This window comes from Oncorhynchus masou, chromosome 24, assembly GCF_036934945.1.
Source record: "Oncorhynchus masou masou isolate Uvic2021 chromosome 24, UVic_Omas_1.1, whole genome shotgun sequence".
Classification (NCBI taxonomy): domain Eukaryota; kingdom Metazoa; phylum Chordata; class Actinopteri; order Salmoniformes; family Salmonidae; genus Oncorhynchus; species Oncorhynchus masou.
The window spans coordinates 57,143,647-57,169,688 of record NC_088235.1 but is presented as its reverse complement, the minus strand read 5'-3'; the positions used below and the strand labels follow the sequence as shown (position 1 = coordinate 57,169,688).

The 26,042-nt window shown below is 40.4% G+C and overlaps 1 protein-coding gene across 1 annotated transcript in view; it reads right to left on the bottom strand.

Annotated features, from left to right (window-relative positions):
* LOC135512368 (V-type proton ATPase subunit B, brain isoform) overlaps window positions 1-24,240 on the bottom strand; it is a 47,315-nt gene extending 23,075 nt beyond the window's left edge. Inside the window, exon 1 of the mRNA XM_064934346.1 lies at window positions 23,979-24,240. Within this exon, the coding sequence (XP_064790418.1) occupies window positions 23,979-24,084 (106 nt within the window). The 5' untranslated portion in view covers window positions 24,085-24,240. The remainder of the gene's footprint in view (window positions 1-23,978) is intronic.
* Between the last annotated feature and the right edge of the window lie 1,802 nt (window positions 24,241-26,042).

Here is a 26,042-nt window from a genome sequence, read left to right as displayed (position 1 = left end):
GTGTGTGTGCGGGAAGTGGCTACAGCGCTAATTATTCGTTTTTCTCAGACTAAAAACGTTGCATTCAAACCTTGCAATTAACCGTGCATCTAAAATCTGTAAAAATTCAACCTCATCTCTGATGGACTTCTACTTCATAGCCTAAAGCTCAAGTTCCCACTAAAATTTGTTACCAAAACTAAAAGTACAAAAACGTAACTGCAGAAATATGCAGAAGCACCGTCAATATCCCAAATAACGAGTAGTGCAGGCCATCACAAATGTGTGATATTCTCCTAGTCATCAGCACACCCTTATCTCCTATTGGCCCACAAGCTCAACAGTCAATTAAATAAAAGATTAGCCTCATGATTGACATGATTATACTTTCGCCTCTGACAAATCTTGCATTCAAATACCCCCTTAAAAAGCGGCTTAATGTATGTGTTGTACAGTTTGTTTTGTTTGCCCCTTTCTCCTCAAATTGCAGAATGTATGTTGGTTGGTCATGTTAGACCTATTATGGACTTAATAGCTACACTTACCCTACAAATTACCCATATATGGCTCAAAGGAGATACATATGGCTACTTACTGAAGGGTTATAATAATTATGATGCAAGAAAATTGTGGCTGTACAATTGTTCATCAACCTCTTAAGATCTTTCCACAAGTCCACAAAGCTCTAATGGAAAATATTTGAAAACAGAAAATGGGAACATAAGCCCAATTTCAAGATAGGGCTATTTGCAGAGACCATCTTCACATTTATTGAGTGAAAAAATGACCATAGTTTAATCTGGTGGATAGTACCCTTTTAGAACACAATAAATACTTCCAACAAAGAAAATAAAATGTTGTGGTGCATTGCACAGACACATTGTTGAAATGATGGTTTAGATTAGGCCCAACAGAACTTCCCTAATAATGAAAAAACAACAACTCAGATGTCCTCTGAGACAGTTGCACACAGCTAAAAGAAATATAGTACCTACTCATTACACAAGATCATGATTAATCAATGCGCTACACATTCATATGATGTGAAGGAGCAACATTTCTCATTAGGTTTGAAAAACTTTCCCCACCCCTCTTTTGCTACTTGAGCTCAAGTGCAGCAGTCCCCTGGCTTGGCATGCAACGGCAGTGCGGGTCACCCTCCGGCCTGTTCAGCTGCCAGAGCCCTTTGTGTACAAAGATGTTAATTGGTCCTAATCCGCCACTAGAAACTGTTTTGGTAGCCTGACCTCACACCCTGAAGGACACCTTGGTGTGAAATACTAAAGGGCCCATTCAAGTATCAGAGAAAAGAGGCACAGAGCATTCCAACACAATTGAATTTCCCAGCTAAAAAGAGGGGGCTCTGTGGGTGCTGGGATGGGGCGCAGCATCATTCGAACGCTGAATACATGGTACAAAGCAGTGGTAACAGTGACATGCGGCTCACAATCAAGTTCTACCCGACCACAAGCACACACAGGGGGCTTCTCACAGGCCACCAGGAGATGGGAATGCTAATTGGCCCAAGCCTGAAACCAGGGAACCTCCTTAACTCAAACATGCAACTCTTAGCCAACAAACACACTCAACCAAAAACGTTTGCTGAGATCAGCCTAAACCTAACAATCTCCTTGTTGCCACTCAGAAGAAATATGGCAGCATTTAAGACAAACAGTAGAAATCCTGTATAGTATCAGAATAGGCTTATTGGATGTTGGAATGAAAACATCCCTACTATTTTTAGGCAAATTAAAGGCTTTCCCATTGCCAAACAATACTCTGGCTTATTCAAGTTGGATAGATAGGTTACTCTGAGATGGAGGTGTTGGATCTTCGGTGAATCTTCAATGGCGCAAAATCCAAGCTAAAGGAGACAAAATGGACCAAGAGCACCAATCAATTTGTAATAGCGAGGCAATTTCAACTCAATACTGATGTCCTTGATGGTAAACAAAAGTGTATATTCCTAGACTTTCAATGACCATTTACAGGACAAAGGAATTCAAGGAAGCACACCCCCAGAAATGTTCAAACTCAGAGCCTTTCATGTTTGTGCAACTACAAATCACGGAGCATGCAACGAATTGTTAAAATTGTCCAATAATCATGAAGCAACAAGCAAAGAATCTCAAAGCACTTGAAACTTGAAAGTAATTCACCAAGACAGGGTTCTTTAAGCAGTGTTCACATTGGTTATTTTTCCTGCATTCTGAACAGCCAAAAACCACATGTAATCTGATATTTCAAGCCACATTTCAAACCACCTTCACAGGTGGTTTGAAGTCTGATTCCTGGCCATGTGCGGCAGGTAGCCTAGTGGTTAGAGCGTTGGACTAGTAACCGAAAGGTTGCAAAATCTAATCCCCGATTTATTTTTTATTTATTTTTTAAATCTGTTGTTCTGCTCCTGAACAAGGCAGTTAACCCACTGTTCCTAGGCAGTCATTGAAAATAAGTTTTTTTTTTACTGACATGCCAAGTTAAATAAAAATGTAACTTGTGTCCGAATGGTCAAATCTGATTTATTTGCCCTCGTGTTGTTTTAGACTAAATGACAAAAAAATAAATGTCCTCACTGTCAACTGCGTTTATTTTCAGCAAACTTAACATGTAAATATTTATATGAACATAAGATTCAACAACTGAGACAAACTGAACAAGTTCCATAAACTTCTGACTAACAGAAATGGAATAGTGCGTCTCTGAACAAAGAGGGGGTCAAAATCAAAAGTCAGTCAGTATCTGGTGTGGCCACCAGCTGCAATAAGTACCGCAGTGCATCTCCTCCTCATGGACTGCACCAGATTTGCCAGTTCTTGCTGTGAGATGTTACCCCACTCTTCCACCAAGGCACTTGCAAGTTTCCAGACATTTCTGGGGGAAATGGTCCTAGCCCTCACCCTCCGATCCAACAGGTCCCAGACGTGCTCAATGGGATTGAGATCCGGGCTCTTTGCTGGCCATGGCAGAACACTGACATTCCTGTCTTGCAGGAAATCACACACAGAACAAGCAGTATGGCTGGTGGCATTGTCATGTTGGAGGGTCATGTCAGGGTGAGCCTGCAGGAAGGGTACCACACGAGGGAGGAGGATGTCTTCCCTGTAACGTAGAGTGTTGAGATTGCCTGCAATGACAATGTGCCCATAGGCGATGTTGTTGCCAGTGATGTCTGGTGAGGACCTGCCTTACAACAGGCCTACAAGCCCTCAGTTCAGCCTCTCTCAGCCTATTGCGGACAGTCTGAGGGTAGGATTGTGCGTTCCTGATGTAACTCGGGCAGTTGTTGTTGCCATCCTGCACCTGTCCCGCAGGTGTGATGTTCGGATGTACCGATCCTGTGTTGGGGTTGTTACACTGCGAGGACGATCAGCTGTCTATCCTGTCTCCCTGTAGCGCCATCTTAGGAGTCTCACAGAACGGACATTGCAATTTATTGCCCTGGTCACATCTGCAGTCCTCATGCCTCCTTGCAGCATGCCAAAGGCATGTTCACGCAGATGAGCAGGGACCCTGGGCATCTTTCTTTTGATGTTTTTCAGAGTCAGTAGAAAGGCCTCTTTAGTGTCCTAAGTTTTCATAACTGTGACTTTAATTGCCTACCATCTGTAAGCTGTTAGTGTCTTAACGACCGTTCCGCAGGTGCATGTCCATTAAATATTTATGGTTCATTGACCAAGCATGGGAAACAGTGTTTAAACCCTTTACAATGAAGATCTGTGAAGTTATTTGGATTTTTACGAATTATCTTTGAAGGACAGGGTTCTGAAAAGGGGGCATTTCTTTTTTTGCTGAGTTTATGATGTGTTAGGTTCCGTATGATAACATAAAACAGATGGTTCCTTAAATGAATAATCCACTCCAAAACCACACATTCCTATTATTAACAGTGTTAAAATTTGTTAAACAATATTTTTTGTGAACAAATGTTTCATTTTGCCAAAATAACATGGTAGAAACATGTGAAAATCGTTTTGGGAACTCTGTTGCAGCTGAAGTCTACTAGCTGGCTGGCTAAATAGGTACAGTTGAAGTCAGAAGTTTACATACACTTAGGTTGGAGTCAATTAAACTCGTTTTTCAACCACTCCACAAATTTCATGTTAACAAACTATAGTTTTGGCAAGTCGGTCAGTACATCTACTTGGTATTTGAAAATGAATTTTTGCAACAATTGTTTACACAGATCGTTTCAATTAAAATTCACTGTATCACAATTCCATTGGGTCAGAAGTTTACATACACTAAGGTGACTGTGTCTTTAAACAGATTGGAAAATTCCTGAAAATGATGTCATGGCTTTAGAAGCTTCTGATAGGCTAATTGACATCATTTGAGTCAATTGGAGGTGTAATGTGGATGTATTTCAAGGCATACATTCAAACCGAGTGCCTTTGCTTGACATCATGGGAAAATCTAAAGAAATTCAGCCAAGACCTCAGAATAATTTTTTTGTAGACCTCCACAAGTCTGGTTCATCCTTGGGAGCAATTTCCAAAAGCCTGAAGGTACCACGTTCATCTGTACAAACAATAGTATGGAAGTATAAACACCATGGGACCACACAGCAGTCATAACGCTCAGGAAGGAGACGCGTTCTGTCTCCTCGAGATGAACGTACTTTGGTGCGAAAAGTGCAAAATAATACCAGAACAACAGCAAAGAACCTTGTGAAGATGCTGGGGGAAACGGGCACAAAATTATCTATATCCACAGTAAAATGAGTCCTATATCGACATAATCTGAAAGGCAGCTAAGCAAGGAAGAAGCCACTGCTCCAAAACTGCCATAAAAAAGCCAGACTACAGTTTGCAACTGCACAGGAGACTGAAGAAAGTACTTTTTGGAGAAATGTCCTATGGTCTGATGGAACAAAATTAGAACTGTTTGACCATCTTTATGTCTGGAGGAAAAAGGAGGAGGCTTGCAAGCCGAAGAACACCATCCCAACCATGAAGCACGGGGGTGGCAGCATCATGTGCATGCATCACTGCAGTTAGTGCTAAATACGGCTGCTAGAATAAAAAAAAATGCTGCCACTGTTTTCAACTCTCTAGAGACAGCGGGAGCAGTAGAGATACTCTCAATGATCGGCTATGAAAAGCCAACTGACATTTACTCCTGAGGTGCTGACCTGTTGCACCCTTGACAACTACTCTGATTATTATTATTTGACCATGCTGGTCATTTATGAACATTTGAACATCTTGGCCAGGTTCTGTTATAATCTCCACCCTGCACAGCCAGAAGAGGACTGGCCACCCCTCATAGCCTGGTTCCTCTAGGTTTCTTCCTAGGTTTTGGCCTTGCTAGGGAGTTTTTCCTAGCCACCATGCTTCTACACCTGCATTGCTTGCTGTTTGGGGCTTTAGGCTGGGTTTCTGTACAGCACTTTGAGATATCAGCTGATGTAAGAAGGGCTATATAAATACATTTGATTTGATGTGGGGGTGCTTTGCTGCAGGAGGGACTGGTGCACTTCACAAAATACGAAACATCAAGACATCAGTCAGGAAGTTAAAGCTTGGTCGCAAATGGGTCTTCCAAATGGACAATGACCCCAAGCATACTTCCAAAGTTATGGCAAAATGGCTTCACCTCTCTGGCCCACCCGACACGCTAGCGTCCCACCTTGCCAACAATAAATGCAAATGTGCTACGCCAAATGCTAATAGCACTCGTTAACTCAAACGTTCATTAAAACTCACATGCAGAGTACTCAATTCAAGCTACACTCGTTGTGAATCTAGCCAACGAGTCAGATTTGTAAAATGCTTTTCGGCGAAAGCATGAGAAGCTATTATCTGATAGCATGCAACACTCCAAAATACCAGAAGGGGACGAAAACAAAGGAATTAGCGTAGCCGGTGCTACTCAAAACGCAGAAATAAAATATAAAACATTCCTTACCTTTGACGAGCTTCTTTGTTGGCACTCCTATATGTCCCAAAAACATCACAATTGGGTCTTTTTTTTCCGATTAAATCGGTCCTTGTATACCCAAAATGTCCATTTATGAAGACCGTCAGATCCAGGAAAAACAGTTTTTAAACGCAACGTTATTTTTTTGAATTAAAAAAGTTGCCTATAAACTTTGACTAAACACTTCAAACTATTTCTGTAATCCAACTTTAGGTATTAGTAAACGTTAATAAACGATCAAATTGATCACGGAGCGATCTGTATTCAATAGGCACAAGTTTGGACAACGTAGCCAGCTTTTCCGGTTCCATTTTTCACAGCTGTGGACCTGAAAACCGGATGTGGCTATTACTCAGATGACCAAGGATTTAGTTGAATCGAAATCACAACACTGGCGACCGTGTGGAAGCTGTAGGAACTGTAATCCCACCCTTAAGTATTTTTCCTTCCAATAGACAATACATAGACTGGCGGATTGATTTTTTCTCCGTCGATATTGTGATCAGGTTTCCTTGCGATTTTGACCACGGAACTCGTTCTGTTATAGTCACAGACACCATTGAACCAGTTCTAGAAACTTCAGTGTTTTCTATGCACACATACTAATCATATGCATATACTATACTCCTGGCATGAGTAGCAGGACGTTGAAATGTTGCGCGATTTTTAACAGAATGTTGAAAAAAGTAGCCCGATCTCTAAGAGGTTTTTAAGGACAACAAAAGTCAAGGTATTGGAGTGGCCATCACAAAGCCCTGACCTGAATCCCATCGGAAATTTGTGGGCACAACTGAAAATGCGTGTGCGAGCAAGGAGGCCCACAAACCTGTCTCAGTTACACCAGCTCTGTCAGGAAGGAGGAATGGGCCAAAATTCACCCAACTTATTATGGGAAGCTTGTGGAAGGCTACCAGAAAAGTTTGACCCATGTTAAGCAATATAAAGGCAATGCTACCAAATACTAATTTAGTGTATGTAAACTTCTGACCCACTGGGATTGTGATGAAAGAAATACAAGTTTAAATTAATTATCCACTTTTATTCTGATATTTCTAATTCTTAAAATAAAGTGGTCATTCTAACTGACTAAAATGTCAGGAATAGTGAAAAACTGTTTAACTTTTTATGGCTGTAGGGGCAGTATTGAGTAGCTTGGATGAAGGATGCCCATAACAAACGGCCTGCTCCTCAAGCATAATTGCTAATATTTGCATATTATTATTAATATTGGATAGAAAACACTGAAGTTTCTAAAACCGTTTGAATTGTGTCCGAGTAGAACATAACTCATATAGCAGGCAAAAACCTGAGAAATTCCACTTCCTGTTTTTTTTTTTCTGGAGGTGGCAGATTTTCAACCAAGGTCTCATTGAAATTACAGCGAGATATGAGAGTTCTCACTTCCTACGCCTTCCACTAGATGTCAGCAGTCAATAGCACTTTGTCTGATGACTCTGATGTGAAGGGGGGGCGTTGACTGACACAGGAAATAGTCACCACAGCCATGAGTGGACGATGCTTTCACCAGGTGCGTTCACAGGGGAAGGACTTGCGTTCCACCGCTCATCTGAAGTAATTCTAATTCTCCGGTTGGAATGTTATTCAAGATACATGTAAACAACATTCTAAAGATTGATTCAGTACATCATTTGACATGTTTCTACTGACTGCTACGGAATTTTTGGACATTTCATCACGTTATAGTGGACGCGCTTTGTGACTTTGGAATTGTTTACCAAACGCGCTAACCAAAGTAGCTAATTGGACATAAATAACGGACATTTTCGAACATATCAAGCATTTATTGTGGACCTGGGATTTCTAAGACTGCATTCTGATGAAGCTCATCAAAGGTAAGGAAACATTTATCATGTATTTTCTGGTTTCTGTTGACTACAACATGGAGGCTAATATGGCTACTTGTTCTGAGCGCCGTCTCAGATTATTGCATGGGTTGCTTTTTTCGTAAACTTTGTTTGAAATCTAACACAGCGGTTGCATTAAGGAGAGGTATATCTATAATTCCATGTGTATAACTTGTATTGTCATCTACATTTATGATTATTTCTGTTGAAACGATGTGGCTATGCAAAATCACTTGATGTTTTTGGAACTAGTGAATCTAACGCGCCAATGTAAACTGATTTTTTGATATAAATATGAACTTTATCAAACAAAACATGCATGTATTGTGTAACATGAAGTCCTACGAGTGTCATCTGATGAAGATAATTTAAGGTTTGTGATCAATTTTATCTTTATTTATGCTTTTTGTGAATGCTATATTTTGCTGGAAAATCGTTTGTAGTGCTTTCGCTGAAAAGCCTATTTGAAATCGGACACTTTGGTGGGATTAACAACAAGAATAGCTTTAAAATGATAGAAGACACATGTATGTTTTAGGAATAGTAATGAGATTTCTGTGGTTTGAATTTGGCACCCTCTATTTCCACTGGTAGTTGTCATGTCGATCCCAATATCGGGACTGCAGCCATAACAGGTTAACCCCTTGCCTAGCTAATGTTAGCCAGCTAGCTAACATTGCCACCTAGCTAGAATTCGTAACATAGTATGTTTTGCAAATTTGTAACATATAATACAAATTGTAATTTTTCACGTAAAATGGTTAATGGACAACCACAAATGAATACATGCCATACTAAATGGAGTGTCTTAGATTCTACACAAAATAATACAAAATGCTCTTCGACCAAGTTGTGTCAGTTGTTTACAAGCTACCTAGCTAGCTAGTTGACTGCTGTGGCGAGCCAAAAATGGTTTTGAAAGTTGGATCGTCTTATCCTTTGAGGCTTTAAAAGTGGTTCTTACACTGATTTTAAACATTCAAAGCAACTAGGAAACATTCATGGCAGGCATTGTTGTCACCCTAGCTTGGTACATCACTTTGAGTGATAGGACGCCCGAGCACCACCAATTAGACTACACCACTGCCCACACACCCACCATTACTATGACAACTAGCGTAGCCATGCCAGCAAATGACTGCCCTTCTGGACACAAACTAAATTGAATTTGGTCACTTGTAACTTGCCGTTTGTACAGTCAGTAGAGCATAACGGATTTGAAAAATAAAACTGATTTGAGCATTAAGGCCTGCAGTGTGAACAAACTTTACAACACTATACAGTCACAGTTGTAACTGTTTGCTATACGCAGTGGTTCTCAAACCTTTCATTGGGGACCTCCAGACATTTCACAATTTTGTTGTAAGCCTCAACAAGCTCACCTGATTTACCAAGTCAAAGGCTTGATGATTAGTTGGGGGCAAGCTGAATCAGGTGTGCTAACTCTGGAATAGATCAAATACATGGATGGGGTTCCCCGAGGAGAGGTTTGAGAACCACTGCGCTATAGGAACCTCAAATACAAATCTGGACTTTGAAAGCAATTCCACTGCTTTTTCACACTTCCCCTTTAATTAGGGACTGATATAAACCTGAGGCACCAGGTGACTATAATTAGTTATCAGGTAGAAAAGAAAACCAGCAGCAGAGATGGAAGAGGAGGCGAGACATCCCACTCCCTAATTTGTGGTTCATATACAGTCCATGAACTAAGCGGACCAGACCCAGCTGCTAATGCATGTGTGCCTATGGGAGAGTCGCCATGTCAAACAGACCGGAACTGACATTATTTTCAATGTTAAACGGCCTGAATGGGACATCTTCCTTTATACACCATATTTTCGAGCAGTACTCCGGACCTCGTAGTGTAAGATTGTTCCCATACCATTATTACAGAGAATCAGAAAAATACTACCCTCTGCCTATTGGCTACTTAGCTTATTCAAGCCTGCCTCAATACAACAGTGCCCCTTTAAGACAAAAAAAAAAGCTCTGACGTCAAAGATGTCTAGAAATGTACACGTTTTGTGCTCTTAATCACTCCCTTATCGTTGACTTCAAATGATCTATGAATTTGGCTAATAACTAACTAGCAAAGGATAAACAAAATGTGCACAAGTGGCTACATGCAGCTTTCGCTTATATATCAAAACAAGGCATCTACTCAAGACCGCTCATGCAGTAAACACAGTCCAGTTCAAAGTAAATGACAGCTCCATATGGCAATGGTCTATTTGCATAAAGGCCTACTGCAGCTCTGATTGCTTATGCTGCACTGGTCTGTGTAGAGTACGGGCTGAGAAGTGCGTGTCAATACAATAGAATCCTACTCCAATGCGTTCAGCCTACAAAAAGATCTCTTGCATAGTTCGTTTTGTTTCGGTATGTTGCATTGAAAGTGGCTAATATTGTGTTGATTTGATCACAATTGCCACAGTAAAGGGAGATGTTGATAGTCCTAACAGGGAAAACACTAAACAGTGGTCTCCAACCTTCCTGAGTCAAAATGCAAGCCAAGATCTACCGCTCAGATTATTTGTATTTTTTTTTTTAATACATTTTGGTAATTTAGCTGTTGCTCTTATCCAGAGTGACTTACAGTTAGTGCATTCATCTTAACAAGCATAGAAAGTAAATGTTTCCTAAATAATGTAGCTATCAGTAGAGTCAGAGCTAGAAAGGGGGGGGGGGGGGTGAAGTGCAGGTGTTATATATTTTTTCATTTTTCATGTATTTTTTGTTGGGGGGGGGGGTGTTGAGGTGAGGAGGATTATTTAAGATATGCCTCTAAAAATTAAGCCTATGCAATACATTAACACCACATATGAGATTTGCTACAATTGCCCTGCTAATGCACTGTTGTCGGCCTTTAAAAATATATATACATTTCAAAATTTCAGACAGGCGATATGATCACACCAGTAAGACTTGTAGCATTACTTGTGAAGCACAGCTGAGTGATTTGCATTTAAAATGCTTTTTATTTTACTGGGCTGATGGTGCCTACATTTGGTCAATATCAGCTGACAGAGAGAACAGCAGACTGAGGGTCTGCCTCTCAACATCCCTCCGCTCTCTCTTTCCTCTACCGACACTGACCAAAAAGGGACATCTTCCAGATAGACAGCAAAACTCAAGTCGCACCGCATTATTTCTCCTTCATGCACAAATGCATGTTGTTACTCCTATTAACTTCTTGGAACTCTAGGGGCGCAATTTCATTTTTGGATGAAAAACGTTCCCGTTTTAAACAAGATATTTTGTCACAAAAAGATGCTCGACTATGCATATAATTGCTACTGTTCGAAAGAAAACACTCTGACGTGTCCAGAAATACAAAGATCTTCTCTGTGCGTGCCCTTTAACGTGAGCTTCAGGCAAAACCAAGATGAGATGGCATCCAGGAAATGACAAGGATTTTTGAGGCTCTGTTTGTCATGATCTCCTTATATGGCTGTGAACGCAAGAGGAATGAGTCTGCCCTTTCTGTCGTTTCCCCAAGGTGTCTGCAGCATTGTGACGTATTTGTAGGCAGATCATTGGAAGATTGACCATAAGAGACCACATTTACCATGTGTCCGCCCGGTGTCCTGCGCCGAAATTGGTGCGCAAAAGTCACCTGCCAGTATTTTTCCAAGGAATACAGAGAGGAACGCAAGCTTCCACGAACTGCATGTCAATGAAGAGAAATGTGAAAAAACACCTTGAGGACTGATTCCAAACAACGTTTGCCATGTTTCGGTCGATATTATGTAGTTAATCCGGAAAAAGTTTTACGTTGTAGGTGACTGCATTTTCGGTTCGTTTCAGTAGCCAGGCGCAATGTAGAAAACGGAAAGATTTCTCCTACACACAGACGCTTTCAGGAAACACTGCGCATTTGGTATGTGACTGAGAGCCTCCTCATTGAAAACATCAGAAGCTCTTCAAAGGTAAATTATTTTATTTATTTGGTTATCTGGCTTTTGTGAAAATGTTGCGTGCTACATGCTAAACAAAATGCTATGCTAGCTTTGCATACTCTTACACAAATTAGTCCATTTCTATGGTTCAAAAGCATATTTTGAAAATCTGAGATGACAGTGTTGTTAAGAAAAGGCTAAGCTTGAGAGCAAACGCATTATTTTCATTTTATTTGCGATTTTCAGAAATCGTTAACGTTGCATTATGCTAATGAGCCTGAGGCTTTAGTCACGATCCCGGATCCGGGATGGGGAGTTAAGAGGTTACAGAGAAAGTGAAATATAACATTAAAAAAGACCCAAGCTACTAATAACAACGCAAGCCTATAGATACTTTCCTACTAACTCATTACTTCTGCAGTGCTGAGTGGAAATAGGAATGCACATTTTATGGCTTATAAAAGTTGACAGTGCTGAGGAAGAACTTAAACAAACTCGTTGAGTCTCTCTCTAGTAATGGTTTTAAACTTTTTTAAATCTCACAGTATCAACTTTGCTGTAGCTTTCTTTTATGCCTGCTACGTTACTGCAGACGCGTTCATCTGAGCCATCCGTTTGGCCAGCGGCAGGCGTATAGTGCACTTGATTTGCTCTCTGGGCCCACCGGGAAGACAGAGTTTGTACCTTCAGACACATGAAATGGCTCAAAATAGAAACAGTTCGCCTACCCGACGTGCAGGTCAGCTGAATCGTGCGCCAACAGCCCAAGAAGAACACCAAAAAAATAGGAACAAGGCTTTATCGTTGGGTTTATTACAGAAATGTTTGCCGACTAGGAATGCCTTGGAGATCAACCAGTCCAGGTTGATGATCACTGCTGTGGAAACTTGAGTGAAGTTCAATCTCGTGCTTCTCTCTGTGGACTTTTTCTGAGCAGCAGTCCTGGGGGAGATGAGTGGCAGCTTAGAGGGAACATTGGACAAGAGTCTAGACGGTCCTTGCAAAACTGAATTAAAGTAACCTTCAGTAAAATCTCAATGGCTTCTAAAACCAGTGTGAGAGATCAAACAAAAAACAATTAATAAAAATATATTATAAATGGTACAAGGACAGTTTAGCAGGATTATTTTTACATGAATATGACATTGAATAGCCTAAATCAGCCTGCTTTCTGAAATCATTAAATGCTATAAAAGCCTGCATACAGGCATTGGTACGTTGACGAAGTTCTTGAAATGGCAGAACTTCAAACTAGAAAGTATCACGTTTCTGAGAAGCCAAATTCCAAACCAAATAGAATGTCCACTCTTGTATGATGGATGGGGAGGAAAAAGGTTTAATTGTAAGTATCTTGAAATATTCCAACAGTCATCATACAAAATGTAAGCGTGGAAATGATTAAGACATTCATCAAATAGTATGAATAGGTTGAATTAATTAATAGCCTAGGTCTGAGGCATTCACCAAAAATGTGGATGCTGCCAACCTTGCTCTTTCAAGTTTCTAACGCTTGGCTCTTTTAACAATGCTCCTTATAGTGATGACAACCCCATCAAATGGGCAGGCTTTTAACCCTGCAAGTAGATGGACCCAATATGTAAAGAGAACTCCCCACCTGATTTCATTGATTGGGGCATGTGTAATCAGGCTTGAAAACGGGGTAGAATTGGCTGGCAGGGTGGGAACACTAATCTGTGGGATATTTTTGCTGGCAGGGTGCATACTGATCGGGACACCTATTCAAAGAGACAGCTGGTTAAACCCACAGCCTCTGCAAAAGGTGGCAGAGTGGTGCAGTTACTATAAATCGAAATAACAATGACATCACAGTAACAGTTTAGAGCCATTTTGCTGGGGAGAGGAGTATTTCGTCACTCTTGGTAACCTGCCTACAGTGGTTCCTACTTTAAAAGTTGCGGCGCAGCTTGCACAGTGCAGCAGAATTCTAGGGCACGTTATTTAAGTGTGAACCACTGGTACCAGTAATGCTAGTTTGACCACCAGAGGGCATCTTTAAGAAGCATTTGATAGCCTTCAATAAATGGCTGTACTAGAGAATGCGGGCATGCGGGAAACCGGGGTTCAACTCCCTGAAGGGGAGGAAGGGGTAGGCTGTCCTTGTAAATAAGAATTTGTTCTTAACTGATTCCATGTGTGTTATTTCATAGTTGTGATGTCTTCACTATTATTCTACAATGTAGGAAATTGTTTTTTTAAATAAAGAAAAACCCTAGAATGAGTAGGTGTCCAAACTTTTGACTGTTTCTTTATTAACCTCTAGTAACTCCCCATCCCAGGTCCGGGAGCGTAATCGTCGACTGACACTAATTAGCATAACGCAACAGACAAATATTCCTAGAAAATATTCCTATTCATGAAAATCACAAGTGAAATATTTGAAAATATGCTTTACAGCCAAAGCTAGACAAGCATTTGTTCTTCACGTTTCACGCTGAGAAATCGCCCGGAAATTGCAGTCACGAAAACGCCTAAAAATATTCCAAATTAGCTCCATAATAATCAGCAGAAACATGGCAAACGTTGTTTATAATCAATCCTCAAGGTGTTTTTCAAATATCTATTCGATAATATATCCACCGGGACAATTGGCTTTTCAGTAGCACCGATTGGAATAATGGCTACCTCTGTATTTTATGCGAGAATCACTCAGAGCCATCAGGTGACCACTTGCGCAATGTAGCCGTTTACGGGTGTTTTTCAACATAAATGCATAAAACTATGTCACAATGCTGTAGACACCTTGGGGAATACAGAGAAAAAGTAATCTGGTTGATAGCCCATTCACTGCACAATAGGGACGCATTGGAACGCAGAGCATTCAAAGCATGAGTCACTTCCGGATTGGATTTTTCTCAGGCTTTTGCCTGCAATATCAGTTCTGTTATACTCACAGACAATATTTGTACATTTTTGGAAACTTTCTAGAGTGTTTTCTATCCTAAGCTGTCAATTATATGCATATTCTAGCATCTTGTCCTGACAAAATATCCCGTTTATTATGGGAACGTTATTTTTCCAAAAGTGAAAATACTGCCCCCTAGTCCCAAAAGGTAACCTCTCTGGGATAGGTGGGACACTGCCGTCCCACCAGGTCAACATCCGGTGAAATGGCAGGGCTCTAAAATTATAAATAGACCATTCGCAATATTAAACATTTATGTAAATACATGCATCTTACATCATTTAAAAGATGAACTTCTTGTTAACCTGTCTGGGAACAGCCAATGAAATTGCAGGGCGCCAAATTCAAATCAACAGAAATCTCATATCAAATTTCTCAAACATACAAGTATTAGGCGCCATTTTAAAGATAAAATTCTCTTTAATCCAGCCACAGTGACGGATTTCAAAAATGCTTTACAGCGAAAGCTCCACAAACAATTATGGTTAGGTCACCATCAAGTCACAGAAAAACACAGCCATTTTTCCAGCCAGAAGGTTGTCACAAAAAGCAGAAATATAGATCAAATTAATCACTAACCTTTGATGATCTTCATCAGATGACACTCATAGGACTTCATGTTACACAATACATGCATGTTTTGTTCAATAAAGTGAATATTTATTTCCAAAAAATCTCATTTTACTTTGGTGTGTTATGTTCTGTAGTTCCAAAGCATGCAGTGATTTTGCAGAGAGCCACATCAATTTACAGGAATACTCATAATAAACATTGATAGATACAACTATTATACATGGAACTTTAGATAAACTTCTCCTAAATGCAACCGCTGTGTCAGATTTAAAAACAACTATGTTTTTTCCATAATCTGAGTACGGCGCTCAGAGCCCAAACCAGCCATACATATCCGCCATGTTGGAGTCAACAGAAGTCAGAAATAGCATTATAAATATTCACTTACCTTTGATGATAATAAAAATGCACTCCCAGGAATCCCAGTTCCACAATAAAATGTTTGATTTGTTCGATAAAGTTCAGCATTTATGTCCAAACATAAATGATGCATGCAGATATCCTCTAGAGCAGTGATGTTTTGGGGCTGTTGCTGGGCAACAGACTTTCAACTCCCTCCGAAGATTTTCTATGGGGTTGAGATCTGGAGACTGGCTAGGCCACTCCAGGACCATGAAATGCTTCTTACGAAGCCACTCCTTCGTTGCCTGGGCAGTGTGTTTGGGATCATTGTCATGCTGAAAGACCCAGCCACGTTTCATCTTCAATGCCCTTGCTGATGGAAGGAGGATTTCACTCAAAATCTCACGATACATGGCCCCATTCATTCTTTCCTTTACACGGATCAGTCGTCCTGGTCCCTTTGCAGAAAAACAGCCCCAAAGCATGAGGTTTCCACCCCCATGCTTCACAGTAGGTATGGTGTTCTTTGGATGCAACTCAGCATTCTTTGCCCTCCAAACACTACGAGTTCAGTTTTTACCAAAAAGTTATATTTTGGTTTCATCTGACCATATGACATTCTGCCAATCTTCTTCTGGATCATCCAAATGCTCTCTAGCAAACTTCAGACGGGCCTGGACAAGTACTGGCTTAAGCAGGGGGACACGTCTGGCACTGCAGGATTTGATTCCCTGGCGACGTAGTGTGTTACTGATGGTAGGCTTTGTTACTCTGGTCCCAGCTCTCTGCAGGTCATTCACTAGGTCCCCCCGTGTGGTTCTGGGATTTTTGCTCACCGTTCTTGTGATCATTTTGACCCCACGGGTGAGATCTTACGTGGAGCCCCAGATCGAGGGAGATTATCAGTGGTCTCGTATGTCTTCCATTTCCTAATAATTGCTCCCACAGTTGATTTCTTCAAACCAAGCTGCTTACCTATTGCATATTCAGTCTTCCCAGCCTGATGCAGGTCTACAATTTTGTTCCTGGCGTCCTTTGACAGTTCTTTGGTCTTGGCCATAGTGGAGTTTGGAGTGTGACTGAGGTTGTGGATAGGTGTCTTTTATACCGATAACAAGTTCAAACAGGTGCCATTAATACAGGTAACGAGTGGAGGACAGAGGAGCCTCTTAAAGAAGAAGTTACAGGTCTGTGAGAGCCAGAAGTCTTGCTTGTTTGTAGGTGACCAAATACTTATTTTCCACCATAATTTGCAAATACATTCATTAAAAATCCTACAATGTGATTTTCAGGATTTTGTTTCTCATTTTGTCTGTCATAGTTGAATTGTACCTATGATGAAAAATACAGGCCTCTCATCTTTAAGTGGGAGAACTTGCACAATTGATAGCTGACTAAATACTTTTTTTGCCCCACTGTGTGTGTGTAATATATCACACACAGTGGGGGGGGGTGTTATAATAGCATTTATGTATTTTGTATATAGTTATTTGCTTCAAAATGTACCACTTGGGTACATTTTTGTGGGACACCTGGGAGACTTCATGCTCAATATCATGTAGCTCGCTCATTCTTGAAGTTATCTGTCTGAAACTTTGCTAAACTATTGTTGCCCTCTTATGTTCTTCATTCAAATTATAATCAGTATCCTATCTGAATGTTTGGCTGTTCTTGGTCATTTGAAATATGATGCAACAACGATAAAAAACTGTTTTTCCTTGTATTATCTTCTACCAGATCTATTGTGTTATATTCTCCTACATTCAATTCACATTTCCACAAAATTTAGAGTGTTTCCTTTCAAATGATACCAAGAATATGCATATCCTTGCTTCTGGGCCTGAGCTACAAGCAGTTAGATTAGAGTGTCTTCAGGCGGAAATTGAGAAGGGGGGAAACCCTGAAGAAGTTAATTGATTCATTCCCTCTTGTATTGTCATCCTGTATAAATATATATTATTTGTAAACATGTTTTTGACAATGACTTTGTCTACGACACTGCAAATATTACAACTAATCATCTCGCCGATGCCCCGTTCTAAAATATCCATTAAATGGTTGAAATTTGCACCCAAGATATAGCCTAGCCAACTGCAATTTAGGTGAATTGACTCATGTTAGCAGTAGGGCAATTCCATGGTAACGAAATCACGCTGACTCAGATTTCTCACTTTACAATGTGTACCAGACGAACAATTGATTTTAAAAGTTGAACAAACCATAGAAATCTATGCACAATGACTACTTTTAACAATTTCCACAGAAAATTGTATAACACATTTACAGGAAGAACTGTGCAGATACAAAGTTTGGTTTCTGTTACTTAACTGAACTTTCCCATTATCAAATTATGACTAGCTTTATCAATTGAACTGAAGCTTGCAAATTTTTTGTCTTGTCTGTACAAAAATACCTGTCTGCATTGTGTTGCTAAATAATCATTTTTTTGCCCAGCGTTTACTTACATTTTTATGAATCTCTTTGCCTAAAAGTGGATAACATGTGGTTTTTGATGTGTTCTTGAATATTGGCCAAAATTTAATACAGGAAAGAGAACAGAGAGAAATCACATCCCCATGTTATTATTTCAAGGGACAGTTAATGGGGTCACCATCCATCTGTGATATGCCTCCATCTCGCAGGCCTTTTAGCAGTGGTGTATTGGGAAAAGGCTGCCTTTCAGAGATCTATTCTCCACCACAGTGTGAAAATAGGCCTGGCCATCATCCTGCTGTCTCTGATGCCGGCTAAAGGCAGTACAAACAACCTTAGAACCATATTAGGAACACAAGCATTTCTCTACACCTGCGATAACATCTGCTAAATATGTGTGTGTGACCAATATATATATTTTTTTGATATTGTTGTCTGAATTGGTGACCATATGCGATCCGTTTCAAGAAACTAGGCGTAATTTTGCATGTCACTATTTTCCAGGAGAGGAATTTGAAAGTTTTTTTTGTGTGATCTCTTCAGGAACATGTGAACATCTGCTTACAAGAAAAAAAATCTAACAGGGAGTACCAGTGACGAGCTCAATACGGTTGCGGTCTGATGAAGTGGATGCTAAGCTACATGACTATTTTGCTAGCACAGACTGGAATATGTTCTGTGATTCATCCATGACATTGAAGAGTTTAACACAGTCACCGGCTTCATTAGTGCATCGACAACATAATCCCGACAGTGACCGTACGTACATATCCCAAACAGAAGCCAAGGATTACAGTATTTTTTTGTTATTTTAAAAAAGGCTAGAAATTCCCCTTTCAAGGAGTGGATCACTAACCCGGACACTTAAAGCCCCTCTAGAATAGGGGGCAGCATTTGGAATTTTGGATGAAATGCATGCCCAAATTCAACTGCCTGCTACTCATCCCCAGAAGATAAGATATGCATATTATTAGTAGATTTGGATAGAAAACACTGAAGTTTAAAACTTATTGAATCATGTCTGAGTATAACATAACTTATTTAGCAGGCGAAAGAAACCCTGAGGACAAACCATTCTAATTTTTTTTATTTTAGGTCACTCTTTTCAATGGATTTTATTGGGAATCCAGATTTCTAAGGGACCTTCTTGCAGTTCCTATCGCTTCCACTGGATGTCAGTCTTTAGAAATTGGTTGAGGTTATTCCTTTGTGTAATGAAGAAGTACTGTCATCCAGAACGAGGGTCACTTGAAGTGTACTGTTAGATAGAGGCGCGTGACCAGAAAGCTAGCTATTTTTTCTTCCTCCTGTGTTGAACACAGATCATCCTGTCTTCAATTGTATCGATTATTTACGTTACAAAATACCTAAAGTTGTATTACAAAAGTAGTTTGAAATGTTTTGGCAAAGCTTACAGGTAACCTTTGAGATATTTTGTAGTCACGTTGCGCAAGTTGGAACCGGTGTTTTTCTGGATAAAACGTGCCAAATGAAATTTACATTTTGGATATATATTGACGGAATTAATCGAACAAAAGGACCATTTGTGATGTTTATGAGACATATAGGAGTGCCAACAAAAGAAGCTCGTCAAAGGCATGAATTATATTTTTATTTCTGCGTTTTGTGTCGCGCCTGCAGGGTTGCAATATGCTTTTCTCTCTTAGGTTACTATGGTGCTATCCTCAGATAATAGCATCGTCTGCTTTCGCCGAAAAGCCTTTTTGAAATCTGACATGTTGGCTGGATTCCCAAAAAGTGTAGCTTTAATTTGGTATAATTTGGTATTGCAGGTGTGATTAAGTTTTTTTATAGTAATTTATTTGATTTTGGAGCTCTGCATTTTCACTGGCTTTTGGCCAGGTGGGACGCTACCGTCCCACATATCCCAGAGAGGTTATCTTCTTTGGGATAGGGGGCAGCATTTTCACTTTTGGATGAATAGTGTGCCCAGAGTGAACTGCCTCCTACTCTGTCCCAGATGCTAATATATGCATATTAGTAGTAATATTGGATAGAAAACACTCTGAAGTTTCTAAAACTGTTTGAATGATGTCTGTGAGTATAACAGAACTCATGTGGCAGGCAAAAACCACCTGAGAAGAAATCCAAACAGGAAGTGGGAAATCTGAAGTTTGTAGTTTTTGAACTCATCCCTATCGAATACGCAGTAGGATATGGGTTATTTTGCACTTCTTAAGGCTTCCACTAGATGTCAACCGTCTTTAGAACTTTGTTTTAGGCTGCTCGTGTGAAGGGGGGCCAGATGGGAGCTGTTTGACTAAGGGGGTCTGCCTGCAGCCTCGTTCTCAGTCATGCGCTTACACATGAGCGGTATCTCTCGTTCCATTGCTTTTCTACAGACAATGGAATTCTCTGGTTGGAACATTTATGATAAAAACATCCTAAAGATTGATTCTATACTTAGTTTGACAAGTTTCTTCGACCTGTAATATAACTTTTTGAACTTTTCGTCCAACTGGATCTGAAAGCGATTTTGGATTTGCTTACCAAACGCATTATCGAACAAAAAAAGCATTTACTGTGGAACTGCGATTCCTGGGAATGCATTCTGATGAAGATCAAAGGTAAGTGAATATTTATAATGCTATTTATGCATAATGTTGACTACCCAACATGGTGGAGATTTCTCTGGCTGGTTTGGGCTCTGAGCGCCGTTCAAAGACTATGCTTTTTCCGTAAAGTTTTTAAAAATCTGACACAGCTGTTGCATTAAGGAGAAGTGTATCTATAGTTCCATGCATAACACTTGAATTTTCATCAACATTTCTAATGAGTATTTCTGTGAATTCATGTGGCTCTCTGCAATGTCACTGCATGTTTTGGAACTACTGAACGTAACGCTCCAATGTAAAATAAGATTTTTGGATATAAATATTCACTTTACCGAACAAAACATACATGTATTGTGTAACATGAAGTCCTATGAGTGTCATCTGATGAAGATCCTCAAAGGTTAGGGATCCATTTTCTCTCTATTTGTGCTTTTTGGGACTCCTCTTTGGCTGGAAAAATGGCTGGGTTTTTCAGTGAGTTGTTAGTAACATAATCGTTTGTGAAGCTGTCGCTGTAAAGCATTTTTGGAATCAGACCCTTTGCTATGAGACTCGAAATTGAGCTCAGGTGCATCCCGTTTCCATTAATCATCCTTGAGATGTTTCTACACCTGTGGTAAATTCAATTGATTTGACATGATTTGGAAAGGCACACATCTGTCTATATAAGGGCCCAAAGTTGATGTCAGAACAAAAACGAAGTAATGAGGTCGAAGGAGTTGTCAGTAAAGTTCAGAGACCGGATTGCGTCGATGCACAGATCTGGTGAAGGGTACCAAAAATGTTTGCAGCATTGAAGGTCCCCAAGAACACAGTGGCTTCCATTCTGAAATGTAAGAAATCTAAAGGACTCTCAGACCATGAGAAACAAGATTGTCTGGTCTGATGAAACCAAGATTGAACTCTTTGGCCTGAATGCCAAGCGTCACATCTGGAACAAACCCGGCACCACAGTGAAGCATGGTGGTGGCAGCATCATGCTGTGGGGATGTTTTTTTCAGCGGCAGGGACTGGAAGATGAGTCAGGATCGAGAGAAAGATTAACAGAGCAAAGTAGAGATCCTTCATGAAAACCTGCTCCAGAGCACTCAGGACCTCAGACTGAGGGTGAAGGTTCACCTTCCAACAGGACAACGACCCTAAGCACACAGCAAAGACAACGCATGAGTGGCTTCAGGACAAGTCTCTGAATCTCCTTGAGTGGCCCAGGCAGAGCACGGACTTGAACCCGATCAAACATCTCTGGAGATACTGAAAACAGCAGTGCAGTGACACTCCCCATCCAACCTGATAGAGCTTGAGAAGATCTGCAGAGAAGAATGTGAGGAAAATCCCCAAATTCAGGTGTGACAAGCTTATAGCATCATACCAAAGAAGCCTTGATTGTAATTGCTGCAAAGGTGTTTCAACAGAGTAAAGGGTCTGAATAGTTATGTAAATGTGATGTTTTATTTTTAATACATTTTCAAACATTTCTAAAACCTGTTTTTGATTTGTCATTACGGAGTATTGTGTGTCGATTGATCAGGGAAAAACGATTTAATCAATTTGAATAAGACCAATGTAGCAAAATGTGGAAGTCAAGGGGTCTGAATAATTTCCCGAATGCACTGTATCTACCTCAATTACCTCGTACCCCTGCACTACGACTCGTTACAGTATATAGCCAAATTATCATTACTCACTGCATCTTTTATTAAGTGTTTAACTTTTGTAAAAAAAAAAAATGCTATGCATTGGGAAAGGCCGTAAGTAGCATTTCACTGCCCATGGTGGTCTACATCAGGGTTTCCCAAACTCTGTCCTGCCCCCACCCACCGGTGCACTTTTTGTTTTTTGCCTTAGTGTAACAGTATAGCTTCCGTCCCTCTCCTTGCCCCTACCTGGGATCAAACCAGGGACCCTCTGCACACATCAACAACTGCCTCCCACGGAGCATCGTTGCCCATCGCGCCACAAAAGCCACGACCCTTGCAGAGCAAGGGGATCCACTACTTCAAGGTCTCAGAGCAAGTGAGGTCACCGATTTGATACGCTATTAGCGTGCACCACCACTAGCTAGCCATTTCACGTCAGTTACACTAGCATGACAACTGATTCAAATAATCAAAGCTTGATTATGAGTTTGAGTCAGTTGTGTAGTGCTAGGGTGAAAACCAAAAACGTGATATCTAATGACTACCAGCAGCAGGCCTGCAAAGATTGTTTATAATGTTTATTTCACTAGGTAGGCCAGTTGAGAACAAGTTCTCATTTACAACTGCCCAAGATAAAGCAAAGCAGTGCGACAAAAACAGTTACACAATCAAACGTAGTCAACAACACAATAGGAAAAAAATCTATGTACAGTGATAACTAGACCAAAGCTTGTAATTCCCAATAGGAACAAATGAGTCAGTGGGCAGAACAAGCAATACCTATATCCTATTGGCGCGTTCTAATCTGCATATTCTGTAAGGGAATGCCTACTCTGCACTCCTACCGTGTGCAATACCTCAGTTCACCTTCACACGCCTAAAACACTTCTCTTTTTTTTGTTGCAAAGAGTGAAGTCTACAAAACTTAGTCCGTTCTGTTTATAAACAGATTCTAGTTTTGGGAAAGAAAACTGTATTGAGATTAAAATGTTTAATTGAGGAGTAGATTTGCTGAATGTTGGTCAAAATCCATCTCGTTCCATCTTCTCCCACTGCACGCCAGTTGGCTTCCTCACTACCATATTTGGTAGTGAGTAGAAACGCCAACCGGATGCGTCACATTTGTACATCCAGTGAAACATCGGTCTCAATGTTGTGTGTCTTCAGCCTCACGTGATTACGTCTTAGTGGGATAATCTTATTAACTTAACTTATTTGTCAGTCTATACTTCATCTTCATAGTAATAATTTCCACACCACAAACCAATACAATTAGTTAGCTCCATAGTTACAATTCCCATGACATACAATCGTCTGTACATTATAGAGTAAAGGGGTTGCTTTCGTGACACGCTATATTTTGCTATCACACGGTTATTCATTTTGCCAGGAGCAGTCAGCTGATTTGGCTATGCTAGCTAGTTAGCCTACTTTGTCTTTAGCTAGCTAGCTTATGTTCGCATAACGCTTGATGAACAAATGTAGTAAATAGTTAAACGCAGTTATATTTATAAGTGTACACTAATATTAAACTGGTAGATTACACTTTTACATAACAGACAAGCAAATATTATAAATGGGACTGTTGCAAAACAGCTCCGCACACAGGTTTGCTAGCTTGCTAATAGTAGTTTGCAAGCTAGCCATTTCACACCTTTAAGCATTTTACTTATGTCGCTGCAGTGACCGTCGGTTCAATGGTAAAGCACAATGTATTTTATATCGAATATTTCACATACACTGTAAGTATTTGTTTTCGCGCAAACAATCCAGTAGTTAACAAGCTATGGAAAACCAAGCATCTGGCTAGGTAGCTAGCTACGTACTCAGCCTTGGTTGAGAGATGTAGTTTCTGGTCACAGCTTGTGTGTGTGTCCTTGCCGCAGCAGGACCGTTGATGTCCATTGTCCTGTTTCCCACCAATGTTGTCATACTTAAATAAACGAAACCCTCTACCTGAACTACAGTATAGCTAAGGGTAATAACTAAAAGATACTGATAACAAGCTAGCTATTTCTGTATGGTATGAAATGACACTGCGGCAGCGAGTCATATGACATTGGAAGCCACGACACAGGGCGCGTTCACATGATCATTGCGGGTGCCTGCGCGCTCCTCTCTTATCACAGGCACATTTTTTTTAAATATGGGATATGGGATACAGACCGATCCTACACTAAATAATGATATTAACACGACTCTCAACCGAAGAATTGGAGGACATTTTTATACACACACTTTATATATTTTATAATGACAAATTAAAATGTGATTATCTATAATCGAACCAAAATATAAACGCAACATTAAACAATTTCAAAGATGTTACTGAGTTACAGCTCATATAAGGAAATCAGTAAATTGAAATGAATTCATTAGTCCCTAACCTATGGATTTCACACGACTGGGCAGGGGTGCAGCCATGGGTGGGCCTTGGCGGACATAGGCCCACTCACTTGTGAGCCAGGCCCAACCAATCAGAATAAGTCTTTCCCCACAAAAACACTTTTTAGGTGAATGCTGAGCCACCCTGAGATAAGCAGTGGCCCCTTTTTACCCCCACAAAAACACTTTATTACAGACAGAAATACCCCCCCCCCCCCCAACCCCTACTGACCTACTGCCAAATTCTCAAAAATTATGTTGTGAGGCAGCTTTTGTTTTAGGAACTGAACATTACATTCTCTGGCAACAGCTCTGGTGGACATTCCTGCAGTCAGCATGCCAATTGCAAGCTCCCTCAGAACTTGAGACATCTATGCATTGTGTTGTGTGAAAAACTGCACATTTTAAAGTAGCCTTTTATTGTCCCCAGTGCAAGGTGCACCTGTGTAATGATCATACTGTTTAATCAGCTTCTTGATATGCCACACCTGTCAGTTGGATGGATTATCTTGGCAAAGGAGAAATTATCACTAACAGGGATGTAAACAAATTTGTGCACAAAATTTGAGAGAAATAAGATTTTTGTGCATACGGATTTCTTTTAGCTCATGAAACATGGGATCAACACTATACATGTTGCGTTTATATTTTTGTTCAGTGTAGGTTGTCTTTCCCAGCACCTATGGGGATTACATTTTGGTATGGTATCAAGAAATTGACATTCTCCCAGCATAGCCGTGGGAAGCAGGGATGTGCAGGGTGCTGCAGCACCCCCCTGAAATTATTATTATTTGAATTGTATTGTTGTTATTATTTTCTTCACAAAAGTAGTCCACTGGTCCTTTACTGGTCCTGTACTAGAGGACCAATATAGCCATCTGTAGAGCGAGTCCCCCAAAAATTCAGCACCCCGCCCTCTATGAGCATGTCCACCTTTTGGCTATAGTGCTACTTGCATGGCCAACCTGCCCATTAGACAAGATTAGGCTGCCGCCTATGACGAGGGGGCATCTTCCAAGCTAACATGACCAATACGCACCTCCAACAACACATAAAACCTCACACAATTCTGCTCAAAAACAATGAAAATTTCAATCAATCAGTGGCATTTGGGCCTTTTATGTGAGTGCTGAACCGCCCTGTGATAAGCAGTGCCCACTAAGCAGGTGCGAAAAATAACGCTTGTCCATTCCCAGCGCGCCTTTCCAGGTTGGAGAGACGCGTCGCTCCAGCAACATTCCATCAAAAAATAATCTAACAAAATCATGTAGAAAATATACTATAGCCTAAGGTATAAATACTTTGTGTTCTTTCTGTGTTCTACAGGCTGTAGGTAAAGTGTATGACAATGTAATAAGACATAATTTTTACACCATGCACGTTTCTCTGATCAAATAGCCTAACAGGCTGACTAATTTATTGCAAAATAAATTTAGAAATCTATGTTGTTCAATAATTGCACCCAGAATGCTCTCGCGCGCCAATGAGGAGTCTGCATTACCAAG